This window comes from Marmota flaviventris, chromosome 2, assembly GCF_047511675.1.
Source record: "Marmota flaviventris isolate mMarFla1 chromosome 2, mMarFla1.hap1, whole genome shotgun sequence".
NCBI classification, from domain to species: Eukaryota; Metazoa; Chordata; class Mammalia; order Rodentia; family Sciuridae; genus Marmota; species Marmota flaviventris.
Window position 1 is genome coordinate 202,759,037 of NC_092499.1, and position 15,183 is coordinate 202,774,219.

General features: G+C 57.5%; 1 protein-coding gene across 1 annotated transcript in view; it reads left to right on the forward strand.

Moving 5' to 3' along the window:
* Positions 1-7: 7 nt before the first annotated feature.
* Col20a1 (collagen type XX alpha 1 chain) overlaps positions 8-15,183 on the forward strand; it is a 33,730-nt gene continuing 18,554 nt past the window's right edge. The window contains exons 1-11 of the mRNA XM_071609081.1: positions 8-3,198; positions 4,534-4,619; positions 6,592-6,702; positions 10,133-10,276; positions 10,547-10,702; positions 11,927-12,085; positions 12,433-12,552; positions 12,980-13,144; positions 13,777-13,941; positions 14,168-14,334; positions 14,720-14,849. Of these exons, the coding sequence (XP_071465182.1) occupies positions 3,095-3,198; positions 4,534-4,619; positions 6,592-6,702; positions 10,133-10,276; positions 10,547-10,702; positions 11,927-12,085; positions 12,433-12,552; positions 12,980-13,144; positions 13,777-13,941; positions 14,168-14,334; positions 14,720-14,849 (1,507 nt within the window). The 5' untranslated portion in view covers positions 8-3,094. The remainder of the gene's footprint in view (positions 3,199-4,533; positions 4,620-6,591; positions 6,703-10,132; positions 10,277-10,546; positions 10,703-11,926; positions 12,086-12,432; positions 12,553-12,979; positions 13,145-13,776; positions 13,942-14,167; positions 14,335-14,719; positions 14,850-15,183) is intronic.

Below are 15,183 nucleotides of genomic sequence, written 5' to 3' on the forward strand. Positions count from 1 at the left end.
CTGCTGTGCACACGCCCCTTGGGACTCCAGGACGGGGCAGCTTCTCAGGCTCATCAGACCTGGGGACCAGGTGTCTTTGAGAGCCAGGCTCACTGCTTCTGCTGGGGGCAGGCCCCAGGGCCACAGCCTTGCCCAGCACCATCAGGCTGTCCAGTCTGTGTGGAAGTGCTCTTTACCTTTAAAGAATTGAGCTGGTTCTTTTTTTTTTTTTTTTTCCCTTGAAGAAAATGCCTGGAGTTTCAGAGATGGACATGCCGAAGGCAGTACTGGAGCTTGTACTACTGCCCAGCCCCTGGCCTGGTCCACATCTCCTGTGGCCTTTGCTCTGAAGCTCATTGTTGGGATCTCTGGCCATCCCGTCAGCCCTTTCCAGCCCCTGATTTGCCAGAAAAGCCCTCCACAGAGGCTCAGTGGGCTCTGGCCTCAGCCCTTGAACTTTCCCATCATGGAATACCCTGGACGCCTCAGAAATGAGCAGAGTAGGCTGGGGTAGCAGGCTCTGCAGGTTGGTCCCTGCCTATCCTGCTGTGAGGATCCTGCTGGGGGCTGGCAAGAGGGCAGGTGGGGCTCCAGGGCCTCCCTGGAGACCCTGCTCCCAGGAACAACGCTGGCCAATGTTTTGTTGTTTGCTGTGTCCACCATGGTCAGCTCCTCCCTGTCCCAGGCACCTGGAGGATCCCTGCACTGGTGGCTGCACCCATGGCTCTCCCTCCTGTGTGCCCCGCCTTGCACAGTGGTACTGAGGTCTCACTGAACGCACTGGAGCCCACCCAGGCCCTGAGCCTGTTGGACTGTGAAGCAAGTGCATCGCAAGCTCGGGGACTGGAGGCACTAGTGCCCTGCAGACGAGACCCACCGTGGGTTGCTGCCGCGTGCCTGCTGGGAGGGCCACTGGGCCTCTCCTCGCACCCCCCCACCCCTACTGACCCTCAGTTTTACCAGCAGCGCATGCACCTGTTGCTTCTTGTGTGGTTTGTGTGCAATCTGCTGTGTCCTGCCACAGCTGTGCTTGTCACAATGCTGGCAAGGCCACCAGGTCCTGGGTGTGTCCGCCTTGAGGGTTTGTAGTTATCTGGGTCTGAGATGGGCCTTCAATTTGGAGAGCCCTGCTGGGTAGGTATGTGGCTCTGTAGAGGGCCAGTCTCAGGACTTCCTGAGCCGGGTGTGTGTGTGTGTGTGTGTGTGTGTGTGTGTGTGTGTATGTATGTGTGTCCACCACTCATCACTGGGGAGCAGCCTGCCTCAGCTGCCTGAGCTCTGGGCACAGCTTGCATCCCTGTCCCAAGGCCTATCCCCAGGTGGGAAGGGTGGAGTGCCCTGGTTCAGGGCCTGCAGTGTATACCAGCACTCCTTAGGAAATGGGCCATCTGCCCTGGGGTTGTTGGGAGTGGAAGATGGCACCTGCTAGCTGGTCCCCATTTAAGCTTGCTTCTAGGAAGCACTGAGACCACTACCAAGACCCCTCACAGGAGAGGACAGACTGTTTTGCTGAGTCTGATCCCTCACCAAAGGGAGTTCCATAAAGCACATGGGAGCAGGGCCCTGGTGAGCCCTAAAGGGTCGCTTCCTACATGGCTATGGGTGGATGGGAATCCCATGGACTGTAGTCCTAGAGGGGGCAGTGAGGTTGCCGCAGACATCCCAGGCAGCAGATGTCCATGTCGTGGGCCTGTGCTGTTTGTCCCAGATGCCTACTCTCACCCTAGGCACCAGCCTGACTAGTAGATACCTCAAGGCCATTTCTTGAGTTCCTAATAGATTGGCATTCTGAGCAGCCACGGGGCAGCCCCTCATTACACCCATTCAACTGTGTTGTCACCCCCAACCCCAACTAACCCATGCTGGCAGGGCCCAGGTGCTGCCCAGCAGGAAGAAAAACCAAGCTGAAGATGGCCTGGTAGGATTGGCTTGATGAATGAACGGGGGCAGCTGGGAGGAGGACTGGTCCTGCCCTGTTCCAACCAGCTGGCAGGAGGGTTGAGGGTCCATGGGAGCTTTTCCTGCAGGCCCTTGGGGTTACCCTACCCCCATTGGTGGGATAGAGGAAGAGGGGTCTCTGGCATGTGACCCCAGAGCTCACCTGACTAGTAAGGTCTGAAGGGCACTGGGAGCTTTGAGGGATCTCTGGGCAGGTCTGGGGATGAAAAGGCACAGGACTCCCCACATGAACTCACATTGCTGTGAGCCAGAAGTGCCTGAGGTTGTTGGGCCATCTCTGCAGTCCCTGCTGAGGGCCTGGGGCTGTTGGGCTGACATGGAGACATGGGCGGTGTCAGTGAGGCATCAGGGAAGCAGGTTGTCCTTCCGTAGTGGGCCAGTCACTGGCCAGGCAGCTGGGGGCTGGGTGTGACTCCCAAACCTTTCCTGGGGGAGGGCAGCTATGGTTGAGCAGCCTACCCCAGCCCCCAAGATCTTGGGGACCCCACAATGGCTGTGACTACAGACATTAACCTCCCCCTGACTCCGCAGAGTATCTTCAGGGACATGGCCCAGGACAGAAGACTGAGTTCTTGTTGGGTCTGGTGGGGGATGGGGGTCCACTTAAGCACTGGTCACAGGCTGGCCTGCAGGGGAACTGTGGGCCATTGAGAGGTGCAAGGAGGGCTTCACTGGGGGCAGTGTTCACCAGACCTGTGCAGAGTGGAGGGTCCTGGGGAACACTGGATTTCAGGTTCTGGGGCACAATAGGAGGGGGGAAGGAAGTAGAGGCTGGGTGGCCTCTTCCCTGATGGCATCCTGCCAGCTGTTCCAGCCTCTGCCCTTCACATAAGCTGCCAGAGAGCCCTAACATCCAGCACCCACTAGTTCAGTGCCCAGGGCTGCATGTGGCCTTTGTCTCTAAGTGGCCTCACCTGTGAGCTTCTCTTCAGGGGCTAAGCCCTCAGGGAATGAGGAGTAAGGTGCTTAGCGCTTGCTGTCCCTGGTAGTTTCCCTGAATGTACACCGGGGTCCTTTGTGCTGGGACCACTATCTCTCCTTGGATATGCCCCAGGCAACAGCACAGAGGAGGGTGGGGACTGGTGGTGGCAGGGCTTGAATATTGGGGGCGGGGCCTTTCATAAGCCCTGTCCTAACTGGCCACAGCAGGACCAGAATGGATCAGAAGGCCCTGGGGAGTGAGGGACGCCGTGCTTGCAGCAGGAGGAGGTCGGTGACTTGCCTGCAGTCCTCAGCTGAGTGGACAGGGGAACCACTCAGGTCTGTGAGGGTGCCCTTGACCTTTCAGGAAGATTGGGATAGGAGATGAGCTCTTAGGTGGGCAGCAGGGCCAGGGTGCAGCCTGGAGACTTGGGCCATCCTGAGTTCTCACTGACCCTTCTCACAGGGAAGGTGATACCCAGCAGAAAGGGTGGGGAGGTTTCAGACTTAGGTGGAGTTCAGGGGCTTAGGAGTGCTGGGGGCTGTCCTGCTGGATCCTTTGTGGCCAGATAGGACCCAGCCCACAGCTGCCTCTCCTCCAGGCCACTGGTGCCAGGGTCTCCTTATGTTGGTTGCTCAGTACTGGCTTGGCACCCCAGACTTGGTGCATTCCCATGAAGGGGATAAGGTCCAGGATGGGGCTGTGTGGCTAGCAGCCTTTCCACAGGCAGGGTCTTCCCTTGGGGGTGGGGGGATGTTGCTTGGTGGGGATACCCCTGAGCACAAGCTGGGAGAGGTGTGCAGTGGGTGGTCTGCTGCTCAGCTGGGTGGGGTTGGAGGGTCTGGGTCAATCAGGACTTGGAGGAGGACCCTGGCCCCACCCTGGAGGCTGTGGGCTGTGCTGTCACCTGCCCTCTGCTCAGCACAAAGAATCGGGGGCCTCATCTGTGAGCAGTGCTTTCCTCTTCCCTAAGGCTGGAGTCAGTGTGCTGGTCAGGGCCCTCATCCCAGCCAGCCAGCACAGGTCTGTCCACCAGCCCGGGGAAAGGTCGCCTCAGCTCGCATGTCCCAGGCCAGGTTGTTTTTGTGCCCTGGCCCCTCCCTGCCCCTGTAGCAGTCCCTAGGTCACCCTGGCCTTCTCAACTGTCAGCCCTCTGGGTACCCTGTCTGACTTTGGTTCCCAGGCCCCCCACATTCACACAGCCCTGGCAGGTGCTGTCCCAGAAGCACCTGCTGCTATTCTCGTTCACCTCCTAATGTCTCAGATACCCTTTCTGCTTTGAGGCTGGGCCTGGCAGAGACTCTCCATGTGTCCAATGGTCAGACGATGTCCCCAGCCTGAGGACCCCCATGAGCAGCAGTCCATAGCCACTATAAGTTTGGGGCGAGGGGCAGCTGGGGGTTTAAGGTCCTGTTGTCACTCAGTCGTCTAGCTGTGTGCATCCACGGTGGGTGTGAACACCAGGAGCAGGATGGGAAGGCCCCCAGTGCAGCCTCAGCTTTGGGTGGCAGCAGGGAACAGCATCCAAAGGTCACCAGCCTCTGGGCCCTCAGAAGGGTTTGTGGGACCTGTCCGCGTGGCTCACAGAGGCACGGAGGACAAATTCTGGCTGTGTGGTCAGTGGGGACTGATGGGTGGGTGGAGGTGAAGAGTCAAAGCTTCTCCTCCCACAGGCTATGCACCATGAGCCCCCGAGCCCGCCTCCACATCTGCCTCTGGCTGTGGCTGGGTACCACCTTGGCACATGGGCTGGGACAAGGTAAGGGGGTCCTGGGGACAGTCCCCACGCCTGCAGGACAAGTCCTCTGTGGTGAGCTCTTGGCTTCCTTCCAGCGAGTGTTCTCAGAGTCAAGGCTGCTCAGTTAAGAGGCAGTGACGGCAGAGCAGGCAGGCGGAGGGGACTCACTCCCGTGAGTCTCACCTCAGCGTCACAGTGGCCTGCAGTCTCCCCCAGCCTTGGGGTGCTTTTGTGTTTTCTGTTTCTCTTTTCATTCCCTCCTCTCTGCAGTTGTTCATTCTCTGTCACATTCCTGTTTTGCTTAGCTATGTCGTGACTGCCTTTCAGCATGGTTTCCAGACAGCACACATCTTGATAAGGGGCCCCTGCCTCTCCTGCACTGTCCTCTGAGGTCTCTGGGTGGGGCAGGGACACCTCCACTTGGCCCTTGCCACCTATCTGCTGTCAGCTTCTCAGTGTTGACTCCCTGGGGAACAGCACACGGGCCTGGGGAAGGTGTATGCTGGAGGTGCCTCCCTGGGAAAAGTCCTGGCCCAGTGGGTTTTTGGAGGCGAGTTTCTGTCAACAGAACCACTGTAACTCAGTTCGTGCCGGGACCTTGCTTCCCTGGTGGGGTGGAAGTAACCCTCTGTGGCAGTCCAGGCTCTACAAACTGCTGTTCTCATTCTTGGTGGCCCCTTGTCCCTGTCTGCATCTGCAGGTTCTGGGTCAACCTCAACATCTGGCCCCGCTTCCCACATGCCCACCATGGAGCCATGGGGCAACTCGAACCCAGGTCTGGTCTGGGGCCCTGCCGGTTTCTGGTTTCCCAGCCAGTACTCTCTGGTGGGGAGGCACCTGGACTGACCTTAGCTCCTCCTGCTCAGAATAACCCAAAGAGATAAATCTTGGACAGGGACCATGATTTCAGTTAGAAAGGAGCCTCCCTTGTCAGTTCGAGCCAAGTCACAAAGCAGTTCTACCAAGACAATGTGCTCAGGTGAAGGCAGGGACGTCACCCTGTCTAGTGCAGGTTCTCCCAGGGTGGAAGCTTGGGCAGGCCCCCAACATGTCAGAGGCAGAGTGGAGGAACAAAAGGTTCTTCATGGGCAAGAGTGGGGCTCTGCCCACAGCTGGTGCTTCAGAGCCCCCTCCTCATCCCCACACATCCTGCCTTTCAGCAGGAGGCTTCCGGGGCATCCAGGACCCTTTGGACCCATCTAGAGACCAGCTCAGCTGCTTCCTGTTCTGAATGGGTTATTGTGTCTGCTGGGTGTCCCCTGCCTGGCCCATGCACTCCAGTTCCCAGTGTGGCAGCCAGAAGAGGCCCATCTCTGTCCCCAGTTTCCAAAAATAGCTGCTCACTCCCTAGAGCACAGAAGTTCCCTGGGAGGTCAGTTCCGGCCCACACTGCCCCTCTTGTTCCCACCAGTCATGGGCACCCCTCTTGCCCAGCAGGAGTCATTCTCTAGCATGGGGCTGAGGCTGCACGTGCGTGTGCATGCACAGACACACACCACTGTGCACACACATCTGGGTGGGGACTCTGCACCCAGAGTGCCCCCAAGGAATGAGTCAACCTGGTAGTGACCTTGACAACTCTAGGGAGTCTGCAGGCACAGCTGCTTCTCCTGAGACTGATTGGCAACTGGGAAACCCCAGGCTGCCACAATGCCCTGGGGGCTGGCACCTCTGTCACCAAGCGGTTGCTGCCCTCCTCGGCACAACCTCAGGGGTCAGAGGCACCCCAGGGCAGGATTTGATTTCCTCTCACAGAAGCTGCCAGTGCAGTCCTGTTGCTGAGGACCACAGGAGGGCTGGTTCTCAGCCCTCTAGGCAGGCATTTCCCTGTGAGCTCCCCAGGGGACAAGGCCTCAGATGCCCAGGGTACACCGTGTCCCTCCAGAGCCCCCAAGATGGGACAGTGCCCTTCAGATCTCAAGGCAGGTCCTCCTCACTCTCCTCACAGCTGGGCACTGGTGTCAGTCCTGACCTCCCCCTCCTGTCTCCGCAGTGAGCGGCCACCTAAGGCTAACTGTGCTGCCTGAGGACCGGCTGCAAATGAAGTGGAGAGAGTCAGTGGGGAGTGGCCTGGGCTACCTGGTGCAGGTGAAGCCCATGGCAGGTAAGGGGTCTGTACCTCTCTCCTCCTTGATTCCTTCCCTGTGTTGGGGTGTCAGCATGGTGGTCACTGTCTCGTGCAGGCCAGCAGCTCCCCTCCTCCATTCTTGAGCCTCACCCCTGTATGGTGGGCCATGACCCCCAATGCAGTCCCTATGGTTTCTGTGTTCTTTTCCTCTCTCTCTTGAGGACACGTACACCTCTGTGTCCCATCCGCATCCTTGGCACACAGCACACGGAAGGTGCTCAGAATATACATACTGAGCAAGGACTATTTCCTCAAAATGAGCCTCGGGGCCTTCAGGGGCTTTCAGAATGGCCTGGACTCTGCATGCCAACAAGTATGTGGGTTGAATAAGGGCAGAGTGCCTGGCCTAAGTGTCCACTCTAGTGATAGAGCTAGGACCACGATGATGCCTACAGGGCCAGTGCAGGCTCAGACCACAGGATACCCAGCCCAACAACCCTTAGGTCAGTGTTCTTCATCCTCATTTCTATATTGCTGAGTTGATTTGCAGATATCTTGCTTAAAGGTTTTTGTTTTTTTTTTTCAGTATTAGGGGTTGAACTTAGGGGTGCTCTACCACTGAGCTGCAACCCTATCCCTTTTAATTTTTTATTTTGAAACAAGGTCTTACTAAGTTACTGAGACTAGCCTAGAACTTGGATCCACCGGCTTCAGCTGCTGGGATGAGTGTACCACTGTGCCCAGCTTGCAGCTACATTTTGATATGTAAAATTATCATTATTCAATTTAAGATATCTACTAATTTTTATTGTGACGATTTTATTTGACCCATAAGGTACTTACAAGTAAGTTTCTTGGTTTTAAAACAGGAGGGATTTTCTATCTACATTTTGTTCTGAATTTCTTAATTGTGTGTGGTTAGACATGCTTGATGTGATTTTAATGTGTTGGAAGGTACCTTGTCCTATGGCCCCCGTGTGGTCAATTTTGGTTAATGTCCCATTTGACTTTGAAAGTACATGCAGTTCGCAGTTGCTGGGTAACACTTTCCAGTGCTCACATTAAGCCCATCTATTTATTTCATGTTCCAAGCTTCTTGTGTCATTACTGATTTTGTGTCCATTTATCTGGTTCGTCAGTGAGAAGCGTTTTGCGTCTCCACTGTGGCCGTGGACATGTCCCCCACAGGTCTTGTTTCACATGCAGAGGCCTGGTCTGGTGCAACATGACCAGGACCCACACATCTCCTGGCAGACAGGACCTGTCCACTGTGAAGGGCCCCTTATGGAGCTGTGTTTCACCCTATTCCTGCTTTTGTCTGTCAGTCTGCTGCAGCAGGTGGTGTTCACATTAAGGATCCTTTCTAGTTCTTTCACTCTTGACCTCTCTTCTAAGTGGCATACGTAGGGCGTTATCTTCATCCAGTGCAACAATTTTTGCCTTTTAATTAATAAAATTTAACCATTTATGTTTAGTGAAATTATTGATTTGAGTTTAAATCTACCATCTTCCTCTTTGTTTCCTTTTTGTTATTCTCATTGTCAATTTTATTCTCCTTTCTTGAATTCTGAGCTGATATTTTCATGGAAAAATCTGAACACACTCATAAGGAAGTGTAGCACAATGAAGCCCCTATTCTGAGACTCAGCTTCCAGTTAGCAACATGCAGCCACTGTCACTTCACTTCGCTTCGCCCCTCAACTCCCTCCATACACTGGTATCTTAAAGTAAATCCTAGATGTCATGTAATTTTGTCTCTCAAAATTTCAGTATGTCCTGTAAAAGAACAGGCTTGAAAACAGCCCACTACCCTTCAAATGACCCCACTGTATTACTGCTTCAGAATTGTTAAACATTTAGTTTGTTTGAATTTTCTAACCTAATTTTCTAGCCTTTACAGTTGACTTGTCTAAATTGGGACCCCTAAGAATCCACACATCTTGTTGGGCTCCTACGTCTCAAGTAACTTCTCATCTGCATAGTTCACCTCTTGCTCTTTCCTTGACACTTATTTGTAGAAGAAACAAGATGCGGGGTTCTTGTTCTGCAGAGGCATCCCTGTGATGCTGTCTCCTGTGGCCTGGAAGTTGGTCCCTAGATCACAGTCTGAGAACATTTGCTGACAAGAGTCTTTGGCGGTAGTGCTGGGCCACCAACAATGGCTGCTGACTGTGTGTGTGTGAAGTTAAGATTAGTCAATAGGGGTGGGACGTGGACAGGTGTCCCCTCAGCCTAGAAGTTACCTGTTAATTTACCCTGCTGATGGCCACCTGGGAAACCTCAGCCATTATGTCCACTGCAGCTGTGGCCTTTCTCCAGGGGTGCAAGAGCCTCAGAGCAGCACTCCCATGCACCCTCCACACCCCGTAGCTCTGTACCTATGTCAAATCTCAGGCATCCCAGTTGTAGGCTGTTGCACACTGCTGCTGGTGGGCTTGTGTCCAGTCCCTTTCTGTTGTGACAGCATATGTAGACAATGGGAGCTTATGTGGCTCATGGCCCTGGAGGTTAGGAGCCCAAGAACATGGTGTGGTCATCTGGAGGGCCTGGCGCTACCATGACATGGTGGAGGGGACAAGAATGAAAGGAAACATTACTGGTTAAATCTTCCCACTTATCAGGAAACCACTTCCACAAAATAGGCAGCGCCCTGTGACACTTACCACGGCAATCAAATGTCACATGAGGTTAAGGGCGCTGTACCATCACAGGTCAAGGGTGTGCATTCCTGGGTTTAAGTCATGTTCTGCACTGAGTAGCTGTGGCGGTCCCTGTTGCCTTAGATCCCCCTCTGCAAGATGGGCGTGGTGAGGTTGTGAGGCCCCCACGATTTGATCCCCCTGAAGTGCTTGGGCTGGGGCCAGGAACACAGCAAGTGTTCAATAAAGGCTAGTGGCTGACAGCGGGAACCTGCCCCCTTTGTTTCTGCATACCCTCACACCTCATGCCACCATGACACTCAGCCAAGAGTGAGCCTGGTGTCCTCGTGTCCTCACTGCGTCCTTCCCCAGGTGTGTGTGGCCCCCTTCTCCTCCTCCCGTCCTGGCACTGGGGCCAGAGGCTCTGTGTGCTTCTGCAGGCTGGATGCCATCTCCCAGCCTGCCCTGGCCATGCGTTCTGGCTCTGCCCTCTGAGGGGGGACAGGGTCCTCTTGGGTCCCGCCTTTGTTTTCCATGTTTGATTGCAGCTGTCCTCAGAAGAGGGGCCTCAGAGCAGGGCATATGACATTCGTTCCAGGACGGCTTCCTCAGGTTCTCTCCACTGCCACAGAGGGCTTCACACTGGAGGAAGTCCCTCCTGTCACACCCACACCTTCCTCTCTCCCCTGGCCTCCAGGGAGGAACCGGGGGGCGGCCTGGAGGCTTCTTGTCCCACGTGCACACAGGTGTGCAATTGCACATGCATTTAAGCACACACATGCACACCCACCTTGGTGGTCTCAACAGCTCTCCCACTCCCACTGCAGGGGACTCGGAGCAGGAAGTGATGTTGACTACCAAGATCCCCAAGGCCACTGTGGGGGGCCTGAGCCCCTCCAAGGGATACACCTTGCAGATCTTCAAGCTCACTAGCTCTGGGCCTGTCCTGCTGGTACAGAGGGAGTTTGTGAGTAAGTCCACTGTCCTGCCCTGGATCCCCGTCTGGGGTGGACATGGATGCCAGGGTTCTGGGCTGAGAGGTGGGACCTGGGTTCATACCCTGGCTCACTCCATGAGGTGCCTTTGGGTCTTGATTCCTGCTCCTGATGTCTCTGCCCAGCCCCGGGGTCAGAGGGTGGTTCGTGGAGCCCACAGTGTGCTCTCCTGGGAAGAGTGTGTGTACAGGCCCTCAGCTCTCGGCCTCAAGGGTGGTGTCCTGACAGCCCCTCATCTCTCTGCAGTTGAAGACCTGAAGAGTAACTCCCTGGGCAAGAGCAGCCAGAGGCCACCAGGGGCAGCTCTGGAGCCCACCCCTTCCCACAGGGGAGCCCCAGATCCTGAGCAGGCCTCTGACTCCAGAGTCACCTTCACCCCAAGCCAAGACCCTCCCATTCTCGGTGTGTCAAAGTGGAGTGAGAGTGAGCTGCTGGGGAGGAAGGGAGCAACCTGGGGCATCTCCTGTTTCTCACCATGTAGCCAGGAAGTTCTTCCCTATGTCTGACAGAGCACTCTCCAGCTTTAACTTCAGCTTGTCTGTCGTGCTCCTAGCTTCTCTCAAACCCAGGCACTGGGGGCAGAGGTAGCGGATCCCTCGGGAGCCCCCTGGTCTGGGAGGTGAAGGTGGCAGCTGACACTCCACCCCCAGGAATACCCAGTGTGGGTCAGCAGCAGCTTGAGCAGCACTGGTCCTGGGGCCCTGTGGCGCAGGATCCTGCTCAACAGCCCCCAGACCTGGAGAGGCAGAGCCACTCTGTGGCCCCGGCTAGAAGGAGAGAGAAGCTGGGTAAGTGGGTGCTCTGTGGCATGGTGCAGGGCCGGATGGTAGGGTTGCCTCCAGGCTTGACCTGTCGATGGGTTCCTCAGAGGGAGGGGCTGCCCCTGCCCCTGGGCTTGGAGCTGAGGGAAGGGCTCTGTCACCCTTGGCACCACCCCTCTCAAGGGAGTTCTTGTGTCCAGGGCCCTGTGCCTCCACTGTGTGTTCCAGTGACTTGGGGCCTGTCGGACTACACTCCACCCACCAGGGCCCTAAGGGCGGAGTTGGGCCTCCCGCTTCAGACTGTGGTCTGATCCCCAGGGGTGGAGCACATCAACTATGCTGGGGGCCTGTCCCTGGAGTCTGCGTGACTCGGGGGCCCAGCCTGCCTGGCATGGTCCCTGCACAACTGTCAGGGAAACCACACAGGGGTTCCTTGTCTCCATGGAGCTATGGGGCCTCCGGACAAGCCCCAGCTGGCCTCCTCTGGGCAGCAGCAGCACTGCCTCACTCTCAGGTGGCTGTGCCTGAGCTGTCTGTGGACTGACCCCCTCACCCCTCAGCAACCCATGGGCATCTGGGCCTGGGCAGATGCAGACATCTCGGCTGCAGGGAGGCAGGCTGCGTGGACACTAGTGGAGGGCAGAAGCAGCCCCCAGAGCTAAGGCTACCGTCAGCTCTCCTTCTGGAGGGTTTAGAGGGGCTGAGAGCACTGACCAACGTGTCCATGGGATTTTCTGTTCAGCAATCCTCCAAGCCCTTGTCCCCTCAAGACCCAGCCAACCTCAGGGAAGGTGGTTCTGGGTCTGCAGCCAGACCAAGAGCAGCTCAGGGGCCTCACCCAGCATCTCACCCCCTCCTGCCCCAGCTGGCCCTGAGTTCCGCTGCACTCCCCCCACACCCACTGACATGGTCTTCCTGGTGGACGGGTCCTGGAGTATTGGCCGTGGCCACTTCCAGCACGTCAAGAACTTCCTGGCCAGTGTCATCTCACCCTTTGAGATTGGGCCCGATAAAGTCCAAGTTGGTGGGTACTACCCTTCAGCCTGCCCCGGGGTCAGCCCTCACAAGGCCTTTCCAGTTGAGGGAAGCCCTAGCCTTCCAGGTTTGCCCACAGCCAGGCAGAGGCTCCCTGCTGGCTGAAGTCCGAGGTCTGTGGGGTCATGCAGCCCACTCCCTGTGCCAAGCCCCCTGCTCCTACTGGGGCTGCTAACCTCGTCTGTGGGATAGGCTGCCCCCAGCAGGCCAATCTGGGCCCTGCAAAACTGTATCCCTGGGGGACCCCAGGAGGCTGTGTGCAGAGCCGGCAACCTCAGGATGGGTCCTGGCCTGCATGGTCTGACCCAAAACAGCCCAACAGTCCCCTCCCTGCAGGCCTGACTCAATACAGTGGAGACCCCCAGACCGAGTGGGACCTGAACTCCTTCCGCAGCAGTGGGGAGGTGCTGGCAGCTGTGCATGGCCTCCGCTACAAGGGAGGGAACACGTTCACAGGTACCACCTGGCCCCACGTCTGCTGGGTGGACCCTGAACCCTTGCTTGCCCTGTTGGTCCACCTCACACCCTGAAAACTTGTGAGAAGCTGGGGAAATACCTTCATGAAGGGCAGAAGCACTCTTTGTTTGTCTTTGGCAAAAACGTGGGCCTCTCTCCCACATCTTGCTGAAAGTGAGTGGCCCCTCTGACCTCACAGTTACTGCGGCACCCCTGCATGTGTCTAGCTGGACTTGGGCGCTGCCGTGCTGACCATGAATGCCCTCCTGAAGAAGAGGAGCCTCCTGCTCCTGGGTGCCTCAGCCTGGTGGGGTTAGACTGCTGGGGCGGGGGATGAACTGAGAGCCTAGGAACAGCCAAGGCCAAGAGGCACCCGAGAGCCACTGACAGCCGGTAGCACCTGCCGTTTATTCCTACTGCTCCCAAGGCCTTGCCCTGACCCATGTGCTGGGGCAGAACCTGAAACCTTCAGCCGGTCTCCGTCCAGAGGCAGCCAAAGTGGTGATTCTCGTGACGGACGGCAAGTCCCAGGATGATGTGCACACTGCTGCCCGCGTCCTCAAGGACCTGGACGTTGACGTCTTCGCTGTGGGTGAGCCCTGTGCAGCCTGGGCTGGAGTTCTCTCATAGCTAGAAGGCTCTGGAGAGCAGATGAGTCTGCACCCTGGCTTTACCCTCATGGCTGTGGAACCGGGTGGGCCTGGCCTCTGGGCCTCAGCTTCCACTGCTGTGGTGCCCAGGCAGTAAATCCCTGCTCTGGGGTGTACACTGGAGCCAGCACCTGCACACTTGGGCACTGCCAACACCCTACTAGGTTTTGTGCCGTGTTCACTGAGCAGCCTGCAAGCCCATCCTTCACCTGGCCAGCACCTCTGTGCCTGGTGACCCACCCACCTCCTGCCCTGGCTGCCACCAGGAGGGTCATGCCTCTGCACTGCCTGATACTCAACCCTGTCCTATGGGGAAGAAACTGTAGACTTGGGGGTCCTCCTGGGAACCCCTAGTCTCTCACTCATATGCACTCCACCCAGCACTTATGTGGTCTGACCATCTGCCCAGCTCCAGGGCCCACCAGGCATGGGCTCAGGGTGAGGTTCAGCCTGGCCTTGGTCCTGTCTCTCACTGGGGCCCCCTGGGGTCCTAGGCATGTGGCCCCTCTGTAGTTCCATCAAGCTGGACGAGGAGCCAGCCAGGTGGCAACCTGCTCCCTTTGCCCCCGAGCAGGTGTGAAGAATGCTGATGAGGCAGAACTGAAGGTCCTGGCATCCCAGCCCCTGGACATCACTGTGCACAATGTGCTGGACTTCCCCCAGCTGGCCACCCTGGCTGGCCTGCTCAGCCGCCTCATCTGCCAGAAGGTGCAAGGCCGGAGCCTGAGCAGGGCCCCAGGTGAGGGGGTGGGGCCCTTCCAGGCCCTGCCAGCTGCTGTGGGCAGAGGGCCAGGGGGCCATGCTCCCACATGGTGCACCACAGCCTTGAGGGGCCTGAGCCCCCACTTGGGGCATCTGTTGTGGAGGGCCTGGGGGAGTGATCCTCCTGTCCCTCTTCAGTAGCCACCAGGGAAGTAGACAGAGCTGGCCACTTGGGCCCTGACCACCACCCTGCCCACCCACAGTCACTCCAGAAGATGCTCCGGCCCTGGAACCCCTCCCGGGGCCCAGCAGCCTGGTCCTGACCCAGATCACCTCCTCCAGCGTCCACGTGTCCTGGACTCCAGCCCCCCAGCTGCCCCTTGAGTATCTGATCATGTGGCAGTCGTCCAGGGGTGGCACCCCCCAAGAGGTGAGGGGGATCCTGGCCTCCCCCAGCCACGCGGAGCAGGGAGGCAGGAATCTGATAAGGCTGAGCTGGAGTCAAGGCGGGAGCGGCCACGGCCTCCCCGGGCTTGGGAGCCGAGACAGGCTGGCCCTGCTCATGTGCACCTCAGCGGAAGCCGTGAGCAGGGCCATCGGGGGTGGCTGAGGACCCAGGGGTGTGGCTTTGACTGGCAGGGGATGGGTTAAGTGATTGTCTTCTGCCCATGCTCCCTCAGAGCAGGCTGCTGCTCTGCTCCAGGCTGGGAACCCTGATTTGCAGGAAGGGAGACATCCACACCCCTGTCAGCAGTTTTCCTGCCCTGTGCCCTGTCCCTCGGTGCCCCATGCCGCCCAGTTCTGTTCTGTTTCAGCTGGTGGTCGGAGGGCCCGCATCATCTGTGCAGCTTTGCAACCTGACCTCCAGCTCCGAGTACCTGGTCTCTGTGCTCCCTGTCTACAAGGACAGGGCTGGCAAGGGCCTGCAGGGTCTGGTGACTACAGGTAGGTGGGGTGCATGTGGCCCCTTCTCTCCCTTTGGGGTTTGGCACCAGCAGGGAGGTGCGGTCGGCAAACCTGGGTCAGAACCATCCCTACAAGTCTCAGTCCCTGGGCCCCTCTACCCTGGTGAACACCAGGAGAGTCATTCATTCTGTTGCCACACCTCAGCCATTGCTACCCTGCTCACATTGTCCTCAGAGCCCCCACCCTGCCTGGCCACAGCACATGGCTAAGGTCACTAATTAGCAGCTCCAGCCCCCTCCAAAGGATTGCCAGGAGTGCCCCTTTAACAGTTCTACTGACAGAGGAGCCACATGCCACCAACGTACCCAGTTAC